The 20,401-nt window shown below is 38.2% G+C and overlaps 1 protein-coding gene across 1 annotated transcript in view; it reads right to left on the bottom strand.

The window, feature by feature from the left end:
• Window positions 1–1,195: 1,195 nt before the first annotated feature.
• The window catches only part of LOC113836230 (histone deacetylase 9-like), a 55,254-nt gene continuing 36,048 nt past the window's right edge, over window positions 1,196–20,401 (bottom strand). Inside the window, exons 2-4 of the mRNA XM_035445879.1 lie at window positions 16,153–16,333; window positions 3,930–4,063; window positions 1,196–1,252 (exon numbers count right to left, since the gene is read on the bottom strand). Of these exons, the coding sequence (XP_035301770.1) occupies window positions 1,196–1,252; window positions 3,930–4,063; window positions 16,153–16,333 (372 nt within the window). The remainder of the gene's footprint in view (window positions 1,253–3,929; window positions 4,064–16,152; window positions 16,334–20,401) is intronic.

Raw genomic sequence — 20,401 nt, 5'->3', positions numbered from 1 at the left:
GTAGAAGCAAATGTCTCCCAGAAAAAGCACTGACTTTGTTTACTGAGATTTCTAAAACTCCATTTTGAGCATTTCCAAAAATCACTGGAGACAGCTTATGTTACATTCTTATGTGTATAAAAGTGAATGCGTTTAAAAATGCTTTTAGAATTACATTTAGATCAAAAAATATAACATCAAAGAATAAATAAACTCATCTAGGCAATCATTTCTTCACTTAAATAAGCATCATGATATGATTTATAAGGGGAGGGACCATCTATGTACATTATTGAGACGTTTTGAGAGGACAGTTGTTCTGAGTCTACATGAAGAGTGAATCCACACCAGCCAGGGTGGTGCTCACCTCCAATCCAGGCAATTAGGAGACAGTGTGAATTAGCTTCCTTTCTGCTGCTGTGGTAATATACTCCCCTGCTATGCAGGGGAGCATAGCAGCTATCAGAGAAAGCATGGCAGCTGAATGGTCACAGTGTCATTCATATACAGGAAGCAGAGGGGGAGAACAGAAAATGAGACAGCTGTAAACCCTGAAAGCCTTCCCCTAGTGATGGACTTCCTCCAGCAAGGCTCCACCTATAAAGTGTGATGAAACATCCTCAAATAGCACCACCAACTGGGGATCAAGTGTTCAAATCTATGAGGCTATGAGGAGCAGTGCTCAAACACTGAGGCAAGAGGATCAACATTTTGTGGCTAGACCAAGTCTCAAAAAACAAAACAAAAAATCCCAAACCAAACCAACCAAACAAGCAAACACATAAAAAACAAGCAAGCAAACAAACAAACAAACAAAAAAGACCCAATCCCCTGACCTCAGCTTTCACTTGTGTTCTCTGTTAATTTTGGGGGTTATTTGTCATGAGGATGTCCACTGCTTATTTATGGAGGCTGGGACAAATTTTACCTCTTTTTGTCAACTTTTCAGTTGTGGCATTTCATTCTGTGGTTTGTATCAAAGCAGGCTGGGTTGTATAACTCTAATTTGTGTGGTTTGAAACAATACAGTTATATATTTGAGGGATTGAAAAGGAAGGTTGAGCAGAAAAGCATGGTTATAATACTTGAAAACGTTAAGGTCAGTGGGAACCATACTACATTCCATTCATTCCTACATTCTGATTCTTCTTATAAGCACTCTTCAGACAATAAATCCAAGGAACACCACTACCAGACAATGCTCTCAAGTCTATGATCACCCTTTGCTAATGTCCCTGGAAAGAAGCCAGCTGCTACAGGGCACAGCAAAGACCTGCATGCAGAAAACATATAAATAACAATGCTTAGGCTGACAAAAGACCAAGAAGTTGCCAAGCAGGAAAACATCTTCAGCAGATTCAAAGGTGAGTCAGTTCAGTTCAGATGAATAAAAGCATTGGTTCATTAAGATCAGCCTACAAAATCATATCTGCTCTTTCTCTTACTTCATGTGCTCCATAAGGGATATTTGCAGGACCAATTTGGCTCCCAAATTACATTATCCAAAACCATGAAATCTTTAAAGATAACTCTAAAATTACCCAAAGGATTATTTTGCCAAATAATATGGATGCCAATGGCAAAAGATGAATAATAGTCCTTTACTCAAGAAAGGAGGGATAAATCCAGCCTGTCTCCCTTCACCTTGGATGTGTTAGGAGAAGGACCCATTTAATTGATAGTAAAAATCTTTTTGTTGCTGTTTTGTTTTTATTGTTGTTGTTTGTTTTTGAGACAGGGTTTCTTGTGTAGTCCTGGCTGTCCTGGAACTTGTTCTGTAGTCCAGGCTGGCCTCAAACTCACAGAGATCTGCCTGACTCTGCCTCCTAAATGCTGAGATTAAAGGTGTGTGCCAGCACTGCCTGACTCTAGAAACTTTTAATATGAAAAATGTTTGATAATTCCATCATAGGTATACCAGTAAGCCTGTCATGCCAACACTGTCCACATTGAGGTGCTCAGTCACAACCTCAATTGCTAATGAACTATCAGACATTACTAATGCTTTATGTTTCTATATCACAGTATATATTGTTCACCTCGTTAAGCTTTCAAATGAGCAAACAATGAATAACTTTGCATTTTCATAGGGAAGGGAAGGATCAGACAAACATAGTCAACATCATCTGGCCAAGGGAGTATTCTATCGGCTTCAGAATATCTCTCTATGCATCTAAATTTTTACGCATATTTATCTCTCTGGATTATTATTATTGCTGTTATTTTTTTTTAATTCATGTCTTTCCTCTGTTTCTTTCCATAGTAAGGATTCAAGGTTCTAACACTAAGCTTTGTTTCCAGTTGTCTTTACACTATCTCGGTGAAGAACTAATATGTAGACCCTAAGGTTAGGGTAACTTTTAATAGGTAAATGCCAACCAATTGTAAGGCATGTTTTCAACTAAATTGTCCTGCCTGACTTTGAATTCACTCAATAACCAAAGAAATACTAAAATTTGTGGAATCTCCTTCCTCAGGCCCTGTATTAGGTAAGGTCTAACTACAGATTTACTTAACTAACTTGAATTTGAGTGGTATTTTGTGTGTGTGTGTGTGTGTGTGTGTGTGTGTGTGTGTGTGTGTGTGTGTGTGTGGCTAAAAAATAATGTACTATTGTAAGTTTTCAAAGACATGATAGGTATCAATACCAACAATACATAAATTATAAATGACTAACATAATCAACACTGAAAAAACATTATCTTACAACTTATGTGTCACACAAACATCTAGGAACAATTTCCATGTAAAGTGAAGCTCCTAACATTGTTTCTTATTCAGGCTGGAGATAAAGTCAGTGGTGAGGAGTAAGTTCTGTTCTTAAACAGCCCCAGGCTTGGTTCCCAACAGGTGGCTAACAGTAACCTATAACTCCAGTTCTAGAAGATCCAATGCTTTCTGGCATTTTCTGGCATCTGCATACCCAGGGTATGTATGTATTCATGCAGGCATGGCCATCCACATGAATAAAATAAATAATAATAACAATAATAAATCTTAAAACAATTGCTATTTTATTAAGTATAGTGATTTTGATATGCTCTCAATAGATCAGTGTTCTCAGACCATAGTTATAATCAAATGCTATTTATCTCACCAGACCCCAATCCCAGAAAATGAGAACTATGATGAATTCCCTTCATTGATCTACAGAGAAGCAGAACCACACAAATCCAACATGCTAAAATGCTCATATGTAAAAACAGGAATGCTATTTATCCTGTGAAACTTGTCCTTCCAGTGTCTGGCACATGTCTAGAATACAATGTAAACAAAAAAGCCAACAAAACAAAATTTCTTACTCATGAAATGCTAAAATAAATCAAGAAAATAAATAGAAACTATTTTTCTTTGAAAAACATTTCAAGCTCAAATATAAAATGCTACTGGGTTTTAGACAAAATTGGAAATTTAGAATAAATCAAATGAAGAGCCAGGAGGTGGTGGCACATTCCTTTAGACTAAATCAAATGTGAGTTAGTCATTTATTCCAGATTTGTAAATTTTATGTGAACCTTTCTGAATTGTTATCATTTTTAACCTCCAAAAGCGTAAAGAAACAAGCTTTATAGACAGGCATGGGGCTTACCAGCAACCTAAAACCATGAGCCTAAATGAATATTGGTAAAAATAAAAATATTCAAACCTATCACAAAATTCTAAAGGTATTAATTACTCACTTCAATTAAAAAGGAGAGACTGCTTCCAGTGAGAACTGTCAATCTTTAAAACCAACTCATTTCAACTAGGCAGAACTGGTAGCGACCTGAGGTCCTACTATGCCTCCAGCCCATAGACAACTGGAAGTTCTGAGCCACTTGTATCTGACACATCATCAATCAGTGTTTGCTCTGCATGGTTAACATTTTTCTGCTACCACTCAAATGAATACTAGACTCTTTACTTGATTTATTTAGGTAAGTAGAAGAGTGTGGCCAATTCAGGATTACCTCACATTTATTTAGCAGCCCAGTTTCTTGTAGCCGTGACCAGATGCTCTGTATCCGCCCAGCGTGCTCAGGGTGGGTGGTGGAATTGCCACAGATACACTGGTGTTTCAGCATCAGAGGGTCATAGGCAATTCCTTTGAAACAAAGAAAACACAAGCAAAGGTTGAGTAATACAAGGATTGCTATGCATTACAAGGTAAAATAATTAGTCAGAAGCAGTTCCCAAGACCATGTGCCAGCTATTTAGCCTTGTATGTCTGAAAATGTATGCAAAAACATCTACCCATGTATTAACCAGTATTCAAGTCTTAGTTCAATAAAAATGTAGAGCGATATATAAATATGTATATATGCTTACATATATTAGCATACACAATAATACAGTCTTATCAGTATTTCAAATAATTCAAATAATTGTGAACTCCTTTGAGGCAGATAATTCACTTCAATGTGGGTTATAATTTGGTTAGTGGAGTTATGAAGTAAGCAGTTTTCAAAATCTTGCAATTATCTTATGAGTAACCTTGGGTTTTACTTTAGAGTCATTTCTTGGAATAAGCTGGAGCATTTGAATGTCTTCCCTAGTTAGTGTAGCAATTCCATCAAAGCTGAGCAGTAAGCTGCTCTGCTTCTTTATGCTTCTATCATAATATTTGCAATATAGAAGAACAATTCCTTGTAGGAAGCAGATAAAGTCCTTAGAGAATGTGTCTTGTTGATACAAACACAGCCATGTCAAGGACCATATTCCTCAGATGCATGGGAGCTTTCCCCCATCAGACCCAGAAGAACGGCAGAATCCTCGGGTCTGGTCTAATTATGCATGTTAGGAAAGATTTGCTTGTAGATAAAACCAATTTAGGCAGAAACTATCAGCCACTCCTCCAGTGTGGACTGCAACCTGAAACTTAGAATTTCTCATGGCCTGACAAGAGGCTTTCTGTTATCATGCCTACCTTGGCATTTTCGTCAATAACACTAGAGGTGAGCAGATGAAGTCCCGAGGCTATGCATGTCATTGACATGAGCACAGTCATGTCAAGGGTCCAGTGATTCAGCCACATGGAATGTCAAGGCTTGGCTCAGGTACTCTATTGACAAAGGGTTGGCCTTCTGCTAAGAACAGTGTGTGTAGACAGTAAGACTATAGCTTCCTCATCTTGGATGTGACTTTGTTTGCAGAAACATCAACGCTATCCTTCTCCAGAATGCCTGCCACCTGAGACTTCTCCCTACGGAAACCTACTACCCAGACTAGCTACCCACCTCCTCACTCAGCTGTATAGAGTAAACCTACTTGCTGTTCAGCTATATATAGTAAACTCATTTCTTTGTTCAGCTGAATACAATAAACCTACTTCCTGTTCAGCTGTATACAACAAACCCATCCACTCATTCAGTGCCATTTAAGAAACATGCTGAGTTTCTGGGCCACTGGTGCATCTCCAGTAGAGCACACAGCCTACCAACTCCCACTTTATCTGCACGTGTGTCTGTGTGCTTGTCCTTTCTTCATTCCCCATAGAAACCGTGGGGTCAAGTCCAAAGCTGTGCAGGTCAAATCAAGTCCAAAGCCATGCAATGCCAAATGTAGACATTATGATATTGTGAAACTCTTGTCAGTTTTTTAAAGGAGTATCAATTATAATGCCTTCGGTACAGATTTCATAGATAATAAAATTTAACATCAGAATTTAGTATATGTGATGCTTTAGTTATATTTTATGATGGCAAAAAACTTGATGAAAAAGTTATTAATGAAACACAATATAGGATTTTGGCAGGGCAAGGGGTAATGTTATTTACAAAACTGTGTCTTATAAGAAATTGTTTAGCTGATCAATTATCTTCCAATCAATGTCAGCTCAAGTACATTCAAGGTGATGGGTGGATCAACTTATGATAAGAAGTTAAAGAACAACAATAAAAATCTATTCAGTAACTTATAAATGTCTTTGATTTGGTATCATAAAGTTGACTTAAACAAATTTTCCTTTCCCTTTGACCTACATTACTACGTTAGAGAGATGTTACTGAAGATGGGAAAGTGTTTTCCCTTGAGCATACTAAAATCATGCAGAAGAATGATATCTGCATTTTGGGAACCATGTGGTAAAAATTATGTCTGTCAGAAAATATTGTTTTACTGTTCCAAGTAATAGCCATTCTTAAGTCTCTCTGGCTTCAAAACCCACTGCTATACCTGTTCCTGATCTCCTCGAACTTCTTTCAGCCTAGATCTCTCTTCCTAGCTGCACACACACACACACACACACACACACACACACACACACGCACGCACGCACGCACGCACGCACGCACACACGCACGCACGCACGCATGCACACACGCACACACACACACTCACTCATACACTGATCTATCTGAATGCCCAGCTCTCCCCTTGAATGCCTCATGGTTTTCCTAAATGCTAATGGCCCTGGTTTTCAGTTCTTGATTTTAAACCATACTCTGTGCTCTTCATTTTGACAAGGGACTTCAAAATCCCTTATTGCTCACACCAGAACCCTTGCAGTCCTCTTGATATTTACTAGACTCCAAAGGTGGATCTGTTTTCCCTCCCAAACAGATCTTGAATCACTCACTTCTTATCTCCTTGGCTCAAACCATACATAATCCAAAATCCCATCCCTTCTAATCTGGACTCCTGAGATAACTCCTGGGAAGCAGCCTCTTGATTTTCCTTGTTCTATTTGCCACACCACACTAGCTACTGTGCTTCCAGACTTCCCTTCCCGCAGGAGAGTGACACTCTGTAAATACAGCAGAGATAAGTCCCTTCCCTCCTCTGCAGTTCCCTTTCTACATGCCTCTCTTAGGTTTCTGTTTCTACAACAAAGGCCTTTCTTACATTCCTCAGAAAGGCCACAACCCACCAGCTTGAGATCTTTCTACATGCTGTCACATCTACTCCAAGCCCTTCCTCATTTGCCTAGGGCCACCTCTCAGCTGGCTCATTCCATTTCATTCTTCAAGGCTCAGCGTTAATGCCAACTGTCCAGCAAAAGACCACCTGAGATCTGTAAGTCAGATGTATTCTATCAGTGTGTCTGACCTCTTAGCTTCTCTCTGTGCTCCAGAGTCCCTTCAGAGCACTGATGGAAAATGACAGAATGGCATATTTTTGTCAATTTTATGTTTTCTTCATTAGATGGTCAGATTTACAGAAGCATAGACTGTAGTTGTATTCTTTAATAAAAACAAAACAAACTTTTGAATTCCCAGTTTCTGCAGCCATGCTCTAAATGAAGCAGGCCCTCTAGAGTATGCTGGCATGAGTGAGGAAATTCAGGAATGAGGGGCTGGCATTCTCATGATATAGTCCTCCTCGATGGATTCAGCCAGGAGATGTGCTTGGACTTCTGGTGTTTGTGTAGCCTTCACCAATACACTGCCCTTTGTTTTATGCCCCTTAGCCTTCAGCCAAAAAGCATTTCTTTGCCTTCATTTTATGTTTGTATAAGACATTTTGCACAATTTCACTGTTTTCATTTTGCACCAAATCCAACCCGAATGAATATTCTTAAATAAAGTAAAAGGAAGATGTCAAAAAGGGCAGAAAAGAAAGGAGGCAGGTAGCAAGTGCATATGCGTGTCTTGTGATCGTGCTTATCAAAGTGATTTATGAGCTGCATTACATAATTGGAGCTGTTTAATAAACTTTCCATTTCTATTACACACTACAAAATATGATAAAATAATATGGAAATAAGCAGTATATTATCTGCCTCCTTAAAATATATCCTTTAAGAGTACAAAATATAATCATTTATGTTACTTAACTGTTTCTATTTTCTTTGCAAATGTAAGCCCATTTAGATAATAAATTTTCCCCTTTTAATGTTTCTACATCACACACTGTCAAGAAAACTAAAATTATTAAACAAGCTGTGATAGCTACAAAGTACTGCCCTGTGTCTGGAGATTGTAATTCGAAGTCCAGGAGCTCCTGGAAAGGCAGTTGAGTTTAAGGGGAAATGAATAACCTCTGGAAGCCAGAGCTCCTCTGGCTCATCTTAACGATGTTTCAATGAGGTGCTAACAGGGAGATGGTAAGGCGAGACATCAGCCCCATCCTTCCTCTCCATCCCTTTCCTAGTCATCTTTCTTTTCCCCAGAAACAGGGACTCAGAGGGTGGGGAAGCAGCCTGCTCTCCTCTTGACAACCATATGGAACTTTTGTTTTACACTTTCTGGACCACTGTAATATAAACCCATGCACCCATCTTTGTCATGAAAAACATTTACATAAAATAGTCTTAAAAACCTTTACTTTTATTTTAAGCCTTAGAAGTAAGCTTTCTGTAACCTAGACACCACACACACACACACACACACACACACACACACACACACACACCACTCATACACACATACAACACACACTACACATTCACACAACACAGACAGCATACATACAGACACAACACACAAATATACGCACACTCTACATACATACACCACATACCACACATACACACACAGCACAATATACACATTACACATACATGCAACACATATACACACACAATACACACATACTCATGCAAGACACATACACACACAATATACATATTCACATACTACAAATACACACACCACACATACACACAACACACACACAACACACATACACACACAACACACATGCACACAGACATACATACATACACACACTACTCAATACAGTACACACATACACATATATGCACACACAGAGACACTACAAATGCATATACAGACACTAAGCACACTACACACACAGACATGCACACTCACTTACACAGACATACACACACACCACACACATGCACACCACACAGACTACACACACACATACAAACACACACACACACACACACACACACACACACACACACACACACACACACAAAGTTCTGAAAGTTTGGATGTTTTTAGATAAGTTTGTACTAAGTATTCTGGGGGTTTCAGCTTATTAAATAGTATGAGGTATCTGAAGCAGAACGTGTATTCTTATCTTAGGTTTTTATTGCTGTGAAGAGACACCATGAGCACAGCAACCCTTATGAAGGAAACATTTAATAATGGTGGCTCACTTACAGTTCTGAAGTTCACTATGTCCTGGCAGGGAGCATGGTGGCATGCAGGCAGATGTGGTGCTGGAACTGAGAGTGCTAAGTGTTGACTCTGAGGCAACAGGAAGTTGACTGACTTACTGGGCAGTATCCTGAGTATATGAAACCTCAAATCCTTCCCCCACAGTGACACACTTCCTTCAACAAGGCCACACCCATTCCAATAAAAACGCACCTCCTAATAGTCTACTCCCTATGAGATTATGGGATTATGGGAATCAATTACATTGAGACTACACAGTTGTCTTTCCCATTCTTAATCATTACATAGCTAAGTGAATTTTTAGCCCAGGGAATCTGTTCATATCTACAGAAGTACTCTCAGTCTAGGAAGACTCAATTCAATTTAGCTGAGTCCTCAAGGTCAATCAAGAAATTTGAATCTAGACAACAAACTTTAGATAAAGAATAGCATGTATGTATGTCTACCACGTGTGTGCTTGGTATCTGTAGAGGTCAGAAGGTCTGCTGCTGCTGGAGTTGTGGATGGGTGTGAGCCATTATTTGGATGTTGGGAAATAAAATTGGTCTTCTGCAAGAGCAAAACATGCTCTTAATTGTGGAGTTATCTCTGCAGCATATAATATTTAACTGTTTGTAAAATTTAATGTGTCCAGTGAGTAAATAATGCAATGTCCAAAACTGACTTTCAAGAGAATTGGTAAATTATGCCTTTTTACTAGTCAAACACATTTTTATGATTCACAATTTGTGTTTTTCTCTCCACTAAAATGATGTTATTAAAGTATCAGGTAGAAAAAATGGATTGAGGTATTTCCAACCGAAGATTCTTATTTAACTGTATAAGAGCCTGTTACCGAGTAGGAATTGAATTAAGTGCTGACATTCAACTACAGCGCCAAGAAAGAGAGTTAACCAGTATGTAAGCTGGCAAAAGGGAAGCCAAATGTGACACAGATTTGCTGGAAAAATGGGAAGATTTTTCTATATTCAAGAATGAGTAAGATGATAAAAGCAACACAGAGAATTCTCAACAGAGGTATCTGAAATGGCTGAAAGACACTTAAGAAAGTGCACAAAATCCTTGGCCATCAGAGAAATGCAACTCAAAACAACTCTGAGATACTACCTCAAACCTGTCAGAACGGATAAAATAAAAAACACCAATGACAATCTATGCTGGAGAGGATGTGGAGAAAAAGGAACACTCCTCCATTGCTGGTGGGAGTGCAAACTTGTAAGACCACTCTGGAAATCAGTATGGCGGTTGCTCAGAAAAATGGGAATCTGTCTACTTTAAGATCCAGCAATTCCTCTCTTGGGCATATACTTAAATAATGCATGTCCATACAACAAGGACATATGTTCAACCATGTTCATAGCAGCATTGTTTGTAATAGCCAGAACCTGGAAGCAACCTAGATGCCCCTCAACTGAAGAATGGTAGAGAAAATGTGGTACATTTATCCAATGGATTACTACTCAGCAGAAAAAGGCAATGGAATCTTGAAATTTGCAGGCAAATAGATGGAACTATAAGAAACCATCCTGAGTGAGGTAACCCAGACACAAAAAACAAACATGGTATGTACTCATTCATATATGAATTTTAGACATAGAGCAGCCTACAATCCTCTTCACTAAAGAAACTAGGAAACAAGAAGGGCTCTAAGGGAAAAATGCATGGACTCCAGGAATTGGAAGGGGCAGGAAGTCCTGAGCTAATTGGGAGCATGAGGGTAGGGGAGAGGGAGCTGTGAGAATGAGAGGAGGGGAAGAGGAGAGGAGAGGAGGAAATCGAGGAGCACAAATGGGGGAAGTTGGGGAAAGAGTAGAGGAGAGCAGGATGAGAGATACCATATTAGAGGGAGCAATTATAGGTCCGAGGAGAGATCTGGCACTAGGGAGATTTCCAGAGACCTACAAGGATGACAGGAACTGACAATCCAGGCAGTGGTGGAGAGGATAACCTGAACTCCCTTCCCCTAAAATGCTATTGATGACGATAGAAGCCAGAAGGTAGCATCCAATACCCTGGAACTACAATTTCAGATGAGTGTGAGCCTCCATGCTGGTGATGGGAACCAAGGCTGCTCTTCTGGAAGCAGGCTTCCAAGGCTCTTAATCCTGAGCCATGTCTTCAGCCCCTAATGACTACTTTTTCATATACTCACCCCACATCTGCTTACTCACTTCTCCTCTAGCTGTTTGTTGGTTCATGTGTTCACCACACTCAATGTGTTCTAGTCCTGTACCTAGGTGCTAGAGTTAGCAAAAACAGAGAAATTGCCCCTTCCCTCATAGATTCTCCTTTGTCTCACCATCCCCAAATCAACAGTATTTAGAGATTTTGACAGAAAGCAATCCAGTGTGTTATAAGGGACCATACTAAGTCTTTTGTGTTTAGTTGGGAAAGAAAGTTTTCTTGAAAGAAGTAACATCTTAACAACCTTTGAAACTCCAGAGATACACTGGAGCCAGCTGACTGAGAAACAGCTTTCATTCATGTCAAATCAACCAGAGAGCAGACAGAAAGGAGGTGGACATCACTGTTCTTATACTTAAATATTTGAGCACATGTTTTCCACCATTTGCGTTCTTCAATAAGCATTGATTTAATAATCTAATTATTTTCACTACTTTTACAAATATCAGTTCAGTTTCATCACAATGATTCTATTTCAAATTCAACTCTAACTAAAATGGTAGTGGTATAAAAAACAGTTTATTAGCATGGATTAGGTCCTGTAACCTACTGACAAAAGGAAGAGGGCAGTCAGTGTATACTGAGTGGCATGGGAGAAACAATCCAATATGTTATGAAGGTTTTTGTTGCAATGAATACATTCAGTGTAAATGCATAGCTATTATCCTCTGGTGTGAGCCATGGATGAGCTTAATCTCTAGCTGAACAAAAGACATGATTTTAGCAGAGAAAATGCATATGTTTCCCTTTCTTGAATGATCTGAACCTCAAATAATAAACACCATTCTCAGTCCTTAATAAAAGTGGTGAAGGTCTTGTAATTTTAATACTACTGCCTGTTTTGAAACAACCTCATTGGAGGTTGTGGCAGCCTGGCTTTACCAGACATACTTCATCACCACGGCAGTGACAGGAGCTCATATACTCCTTGTTTGTCCCACAGACGTCTTGACCTGGTCTCTCTACAGGCCACTGGCTATGGCTGCTGTTGAGCTCTGTGACTGAGTACATTTGATTCCCACAGGATGGAGTTGAGAGTTTATCTTAGCAACTAACTACATGAAGACACTTTCTCCATGGAATGTGTATTCTCTTTGTTTATTTTTGTGGTTTTGTTTGGTTTTTACTTTGTAGAAAGCAGGCTATGAGTCAGTTAGTCTGTAAGAATAAATACAATAAAAATCTGAATGGTAACCCTTAACAATTAAGTGAGTTCCAGCTCAGGGGCCTCTTGACCCTGTGACTGCAGGGAATGGTGTCCTCAGCAATTTATTTTCCACTTTTAAGGTACCAGAAAGTGCCATGTAAGCTTTCAAAGGAGGGAAAGCAACAATGGTCCCATCCAGCTATGATGGGACAGACCACAATGATAGAGAACAAGGCACAATGACCCTAAAAAAGCACACATATGGTGGTGACCAATAGCTCTCTAATCGTACTTAAGACCTGCTCAACAGGAGGGAAAACATGCAAAGTAATTGGGAATCTAACCAGCTATGCAGGTCTAGTGAAGCCATGGATCTTGGAGGAGGATAACCTACAACCTCCACTTTAATAAACCAGCACAAACCGTAACTACAGTCTAAATATTTTACTCACAGAAAAGTGGAGTCTTCATCTGGCATAAAAACAAAAACAACCACAGACACAACAACAACAACCAAACTTCTGTTTGTAATAGATGGAAACCATTCCAAAAAACTGTAATCAATCAAAATGTAGAATTGTGGAGCCCATTCCTAAAGGAATCATCTAAAATACAATCCCCAAACCTAAGGCTTAGGGAATATTGCAGAAGAGGGGCCAGAAAGATGGTAAAAGCTAGAGAAATGAGGACTTTGCTGTGAGATGGTTTCCCCTGGGAATATCAGAGGCTACACCCATAAAATCTCACCAACATGACTACCTAAACACTAGCTGAACAAAGACAATAGCAATTGACATGCTGCCATAGATGGGGGAAATTCCAGGAAGCCTCAAGAACTACAGGCAACTAGGGGATGCTGAGAGTGGGAGAATTAGTCTTTGATGCCCAAACCTAGAAGAGCACACCAAGTTACTAGCAAATGGTCAGTCCTGAAAACATACATATGAGTAATATTATATAGATCAATAAGGTTGTATATATCTATATCTATATCTATATCTATGTCATCTATATCTATATCTATATCTATATATATCTGTGAATGTATCACAAGAATGATCATTATGTTTATATATGTATCTATATATGTATTTCCTTAGGGTCTGGGAAGAAGTTATTACATAAAATGTTTATTTTTAAATAGCTTTTAAAGAAGCATTGTTTTTCCATAATACGAATTTAAGTTTAAAGACACAACATCTTTTAATTTGAAAGACAGTAACTAGACTCTTCTCTACTCAAGAATACATAATGAGCTACTCATCATTTTGAGTAGAACAATAATTACTAGTTTTCAGTGTGTAAAATTTGAGCTACTGAATCTATAATTGTGTACTCTGTTAATATCTTACTGACTTATGTGATGACAATTGTCAAGTAAACATAAATCTCTATGTTCCATAAAAGAGAAACTTGTATAATCTTTCAATTTGATAATAAATTGTTTCATAAGATCCATTCAATATGAAAGGGTCTTAAATTTATTCTATATTAATTTTTACATTGAGTGCTCTGATGAATATTAGCTTAGTGACATGATGATAAAGAAATCAGTGGTCTAAAATGGTTGAGTCTTTAGTTTGCACGGCTAGGTTTTAGCTATGCATGTTCATATTATTTGTGCAGTCCCATTTTCATCTGGACATTGCTAGAAGCTACACACGCAGACCATTTGGACATCATATTTTCTCAAATTTATAGGACTCCGCTAAGATTCAAGAATCCTCTTTCACCGAAGAACATGTGAAATTAAGGAAGATAAGCTTGTTAGAAAAGGACCATTCCTCTAAGTCAAGGACAGAAGCAACAGCAACCAACAATATGCATACCAACACTGACATGAAATAAGTAGTTAGGCACACTTTTCAGTCAAGGAGATTTATTTAGTCAGTGGCATTGCAGAGGGACAGTTATCATTATATAGCTAACCAAGGATAAATACAAGCCACTTACACAAAAAAGGATATTTAGGATGTAATTACTGAGACTACTGCTTTTGCTAAATTAAAAAAGTATTTCAGGGCTGGAGAAATGACACTGTGGTAAAGTGAACTCCTTACTCTTGCTGAGAACCTGGGTTTGGTTCTCAGTACCCACATGATGCTCATATCTCCAGTTCCATGAGGATCTGAAGCTCTCCTCTGGTCTCTGCAGGCAACAGGCATGCATGTGGTATACACACAAATACACACACACACACACACACACACACACAAACTATACATACACCTACATACAATGCACACACAAGTACACATACACAAGCAAACACACATACACACAACACAAATACAAGTATACACACACAAACACACATACACACACTACACGTACACAAACTCACACAAATAAACAAACATACAAACACATATACATAAAGCACCACAAACACACACATAGACACACACATAAGCACACATACACACAAACACATATAAACACACACACATATATATAAGGCATAAAACACTAATGTGCATAAAATAAAAACAAATATAGGAAAATGTATTACTGTATATAAGGCATCCTGGTTTTGAGCAAAATTTTGCTAAACCTGAGGATAGCACAGGCAGGATTCATCCCCAAGGATCACTGACACAGGACTGCAGGTGCAGGCTTTGTGGGATCTCTAAGCAGATTTTTCAGAGCTGCAGGAAGTAGCTAATCTGGTCAGAGGCTGATATGGAAAAAGAAATATGCCCAAATTGTAACAACTAACGTGGGATGCTACTGTCTTTTGGCATAATTCCTTATCAAATTAGCTCCTATATACACTATATACTCCCTTGAAAGATGTCTACCACCAATTAATTAACCTTGCAAATCCATTAAGAGATTTTTACAGTTAAAAAATGATAAATCATATCAAGGACTGGGAACATGATTTCCAAAAAGGCATTTTAGCATTTTCAAGCTCAAAGTTTTGCATGAAATCACAGATGCCTATAAACCAAGCTCTGAATTCTGAAAAACAATTTTAAAAGTAATCAGAGAACCCATTAAACCCATAAGGGAACATTATACATATAAACTCCCGTTTGCTATACCCATGCCATGACTTTCTCAGGATTTTAATATCTTTCATTTGCTCAGCCATAATGAAAGAACAAAGGTCTGGCACACGCCCCATTTTGGGCATGTGTTTCAGACCTGACCTTTCTCTGGACTCACAATTACATTCTTGTTTTGTCTGTATCCAGGCTCTTAAATAGCAAACATGGCTGAAGGCAAAGATGATTTTGGTCAGAAGGCCCACCCAGAGGTACCATAATGAATGGACAGGCAACTAACTTACACAGATTTAAGCAAGGCTTGCCTTGGTACCCTTGACTCCCATTTGTGTGGGAATTCAGGGGAAAAAAAGCACTGAAGCAAAACAACAAGAAATTAATGAGAGAAGATACTCTTTGGAGCCAAATGCAGAAGCCAAGCATCATAAATTTCTTTGTGGCCAATCTTAGGAAGGTAAGAGTCTGAAGAACACTGCTGAAGAATGTGGTAGGGAGGTTATTTCTAGGGAGATCCATGCACCTGTTGATGAATTTTCCAGGCCCTCGAATGATAACAATTTATGAGGCTATTAATATTAAGCCCAAGATTTATCAGATGTGCTGTTTGTCTTGTGGCCAACATAACCTCATAAACTTTGGGTTACATCGAGTTAAAAATGGAGCATTCTGCTATTAGAGTTATTCAGAGCATTTAAATCGTCTAATCCTACAAGAACTATACATTTCTTCCGCCTATTAAATGGTCTTTAGGGATCCCTACCAGTGGTAGAGGCAGGCTGGTGAGGACAGTCTGCTGTTGGGTGAGGTGACACGGAGGCTGCAGGGGAAGAATGGCTCCCGGAGATCAGTCCATGATTCTCTAATCCATCGATGGCCACCGCAGCTAGCCGCGCCTGGTGCACTGAAAGTCCTCTTGAGTGTGAGGACTCCAACAAGGGTGGCTGCCAAGAAAAGGGCAAAAGAGAAAGAAATGTGAGCCCAGCATTGAGGAAGACACTGAGAGCAGCATGTCAACAAATTATAGTCAGGGATCTAAGCAGTGTGAGGGAAAAGGAACAGAAAACAACAGCAACATCAACAAAATAGAGAAGGGGGAAAATCAAGATTTGGTTAATATCAACAAAACCATCCAACAGATGTTTTCATACTGACTGTCATCCCTGCTAAGAAGAAGCTGGCAGCAGGAAGAGCTGATTCAAACTGCCAGTTTAAACTGATCTTTGCCTACTCTAAGACCAAGTTTTTGAACTCAGCCCTAGAAGGGACTCACATAAAAGAAAGAACCATTCAACTGCTGTTAAACTGCTTAGGAGGCTTTATTCTGAACATTCTGTCCTAAATTTACTTCACTGGTACTGTGAAATTTTTGAGCATTTCTGAAATTACCAGTTAACTGACTATGTTTTGACACCTTTCAGTTTTCATACCATGGTGTAGGACAATAGAGTTTTGTCATAGTCTGAAGAGGAGAACATCAATGCTATAAAATTCTGAGTGCCTTTTAAAGATTCTTGGTTGTATCCTTGGTGATAGAACATTATTTTTGTACTTTTCAACTTATTCAGTAAGAAGACCAACTTTTAGAAGCTTTGGGATGTCTCTTTAGTTCATCTTGTACTCTGTGTCCAAGAAATCCAGTATATAAAACACAGACAAATAGTAGACAGTCTGTGAAACACAGACAGACAGTGGATAGTCTATAAAACACAGACAGACAACAGGTAGTCTTTGAGACACAGAGACAGCAGACAGTCTGTGAAATGCAGACAGACAATGGGAAGTCTATGAAATACTGCCAACCAGCAAATTTACTCATCAAAAGTGCAGTGACCACTCCATATCACCAGTGGCAGGAATTCATAAGTTTTCTGCTATTTTCAGATGTATCTTTCCAAAGGGACATGAAAAATAGGTAACAGTGGCATAAACTTCAATACTTAACTACTCACCATGTTTAAGAAAATGTATCCAAAAATCTAATGAAGTTTTAAAAAGTTTTTAAAGTAAGTTATATAAATGTGAAAATGTGCAAATCTGTTTTGATTTCTTGTTTTAGGAAGTGATACAAATGATACCTCCTCTCAGTGAATGTCTGCCTTTACCTTGGTTGGTTTAAGTGTCTCTTACAGCCAATAAAGTCAGCATGTCATGTTCTTCTTGAGTTACTAGAATGAGACTTGAGAAATCCTAACTGCAAAACCACTCACTGGGAAAGTTCACAACAGCTGTGTTCTGTTCACAGTATGTAATCTTATCTAATTGTGACTTTGTATATGATCTGAATTAATGATACTTACAAATATATAACCTATAATGATGAATATTTATAACTGTTTACAGTTACAAATGTGTGCAAAGATGTCTTGATTTACAAAAATTTAAATATCCTAAAAATTAACTTTCAAATACGTTGTGGTTAGGTCTGAGTCAAGCAGCTCAGTTGACAGAGTGCTTGCCTACCATGATAGCTCTAGGTTCAATTCCCAGATGGCATAACAGGAACCTGGTGGTGCCAGAACTCAGGAACTAAAAGCAGGAAAGTCTGGAGTTCATGGTCATCCTTGGCTACATAACAAGTTCAAGGTCAATCTGAGATATACTACAAAATGTTAGGCTATAATTAATGTGTGAAATGTTACTTTTGTTTTGTTCTGTAGAAAAATCAATCCGTCATGGATGCATCTGCCATATATTCTGTCTTTGGCTGGAATGGCTTACTCTATGACAACGTTCTAACTATAATAGTTTTCATACCTTTATAAGAGTCTAACTCTCCAGTTTTCTTACATAGCTGTGTCAATGACCCGATGGTACAGCTGTGAGAACATAGAGTACCCCCTCCTAGAACTTAAAATTCTGGGGGAAGACCAAGTCATAAATCTGACTTTGAAGGTGTTTCATCTGGGACCTAAAGACCATGAGTAAATACTGACCTGGGTGTTTCCAAAGTCGCTCTCCTCATGTCTATTCAAACCTTACCTAAATCAATGTGAATGGCTCTGCACTGTCACCCTATAGCATTCAACCATAGTCCTTCCTGAAGGAATTCTCTCTCAAGGCTTCTGTAAGCTAAGAGGAGACAAGGAAAACTGATGATAGACAATTAAATCTGAAGACACTCCTCGGCCTGTCTTTCTGTCCTCTTTGATGGGAGGACATTTTCAGCCTAATAATCACCTTTTCTCTTCTAGGATCTAATCGAAACTGTGTCTGTTGCACACAGGTATCAAATGCAGGGCTTCTTGACAACCAGCCTCCATAAGTACTCTAATCTAGCTGGGTCTTTTCTTCCAAAAAATATTATAATTAAATTTTATACTTCTATTGTATTCATGTATTCTTATTATTATTATATGAACCCTTTTATCTGATTAAGAAATAAACTTTAAGATTTTTGTGGGTTCCTAAATGTTGCATGAGTTCTGGCACCATTCCCATTACATCTAATGAATTTGCTGTTTCTGATATTCATGTTCATGTCTGTCTGTAATACATCTTTACACACACACTGTGAGACTATGAGACTCTATACACCCTTAACATACTTCAGAATTTACACAGAGCAGTTTTGAACAGTCCCGTTAAATGCTATATCTCTTACTGTTGAAGTCTCATGACACTTGGACTTTCTCTTTCCTCATTACTGTCAGCTTTCTATATATTCAAGTTAACAGCATACAGTCACTATTTCTTGGCTCAGGATCGACACCTGGCATTTTGCTACTGGGTTAAGCTACATAACATAACATAAATATAATGACTATTGAATATGGAAAAGTGAAGGTGATTTGAAACTGTTAGGAGTATAAAGAAGCTGCTAAAGTTTCTGGAACTTTCATCTTAAGGAAGCAACATTTGAGTTAAAAATGTGAAGGATAAGTAAAGAAAATAGGGAAAGCTCCATGATGAGCTCATGAATGTATTTATGAGCATGTCCATATGTGTGCTGATGTGTGTGTTTGGGAGTACTAACATGTGTGGTCTATTCTATATACAACCACAAGATTTTGAATATGGACACTAGATGCAACCCTTCTGTTGATGGATTTTCTGCTGCATTCTATATCATAGGTTTTCTAAAAGCTAAGATGTTATTGCACATTGAGAATACACAATAAGTAATTTGGAAGTCAAAGGTCATTTTTTTCTTTCAATATCATAACTGCATTTCAGATGATGGGGGAATAGCTACTGTAAGGACTCTATGTGGATAAAACTACTATCATCTTTCTTTTAAACATAGTTCACATTTATGCTTTCTGTGAGCTTCAGAGAAACTCTAAATAAAACTTAAAGATTCACTGTTTGCTAACTTATAACTATGATGTAACTGGTTTGTCTCAATATAAAACTTTCTGACTCAACTAGCAACTTCCAACCTATCCAGTGTCTACCACTATGAATATGCAGTGTAGTTAAGAAGTAAACAGCTTGCAAGATAATAGTTCTTTATAAGTTGTGTTCCCTAATGTCTGATATTTACCAGAAGCTCTGCTGTGTTGTTTAGAAAGCAAAGTGAATCAGTTATCACTCCTGAATTTGCGGACTATCACCTTTGAAATTTCAGCATCTTGCTTTTAGCAAGCTCCACAAAAATATAAACTTTGCCTGTTATTAATTCCCAGACAATGTTTCATTTCAATGCCCAGTAGATATTAATATATTAACTAATTAATAAAAATGAGATACATATCCATCTTCGAAATTTCACAATAACAACAGTATGAAACAAGAACAAATGTGATAAACAGTCATAAAGTATAATATAGACTAGGGATGTCTGAAAAATTTATGAGCAGTGGAATTCAGGCCAAATAGTTTCCAGTTATTGGAGAGAGACATATATATCCCAGTAAATTCAGGACTACTTTTAATTGGTAATTTGATGCATTTTCCAATTTTCTGCTCATCACCATCTATTAAGTTTTTAATTAATAAAAATGTTTTGTGTTTGTTCTTTCAGGTGTTTCATTAAGGCAGATGCATCATCACTGGAACAACAGCTAAAC

The sequence above is a fragment of the Cricetulus griseus genome, chromosome 5 (genome assembly GCF_003668045.3).
Source record: "Cricetulus griseus strain 17A/GY chromosome 5, alternate assembly CriGri-PICRH-1.0, whole genome shotgun sequence".
Taxonomy (NCBI): Eukaryota; Metazoa; Chordata; class Mammalia; order Rodentia; family Cricetidae; genus Cricetulus; species Cricetulus griseus.
Note: the sequence above shows the minus strand (reverse complement) of the source record. Positions and strands in the feature narration are given on the sequence as shown.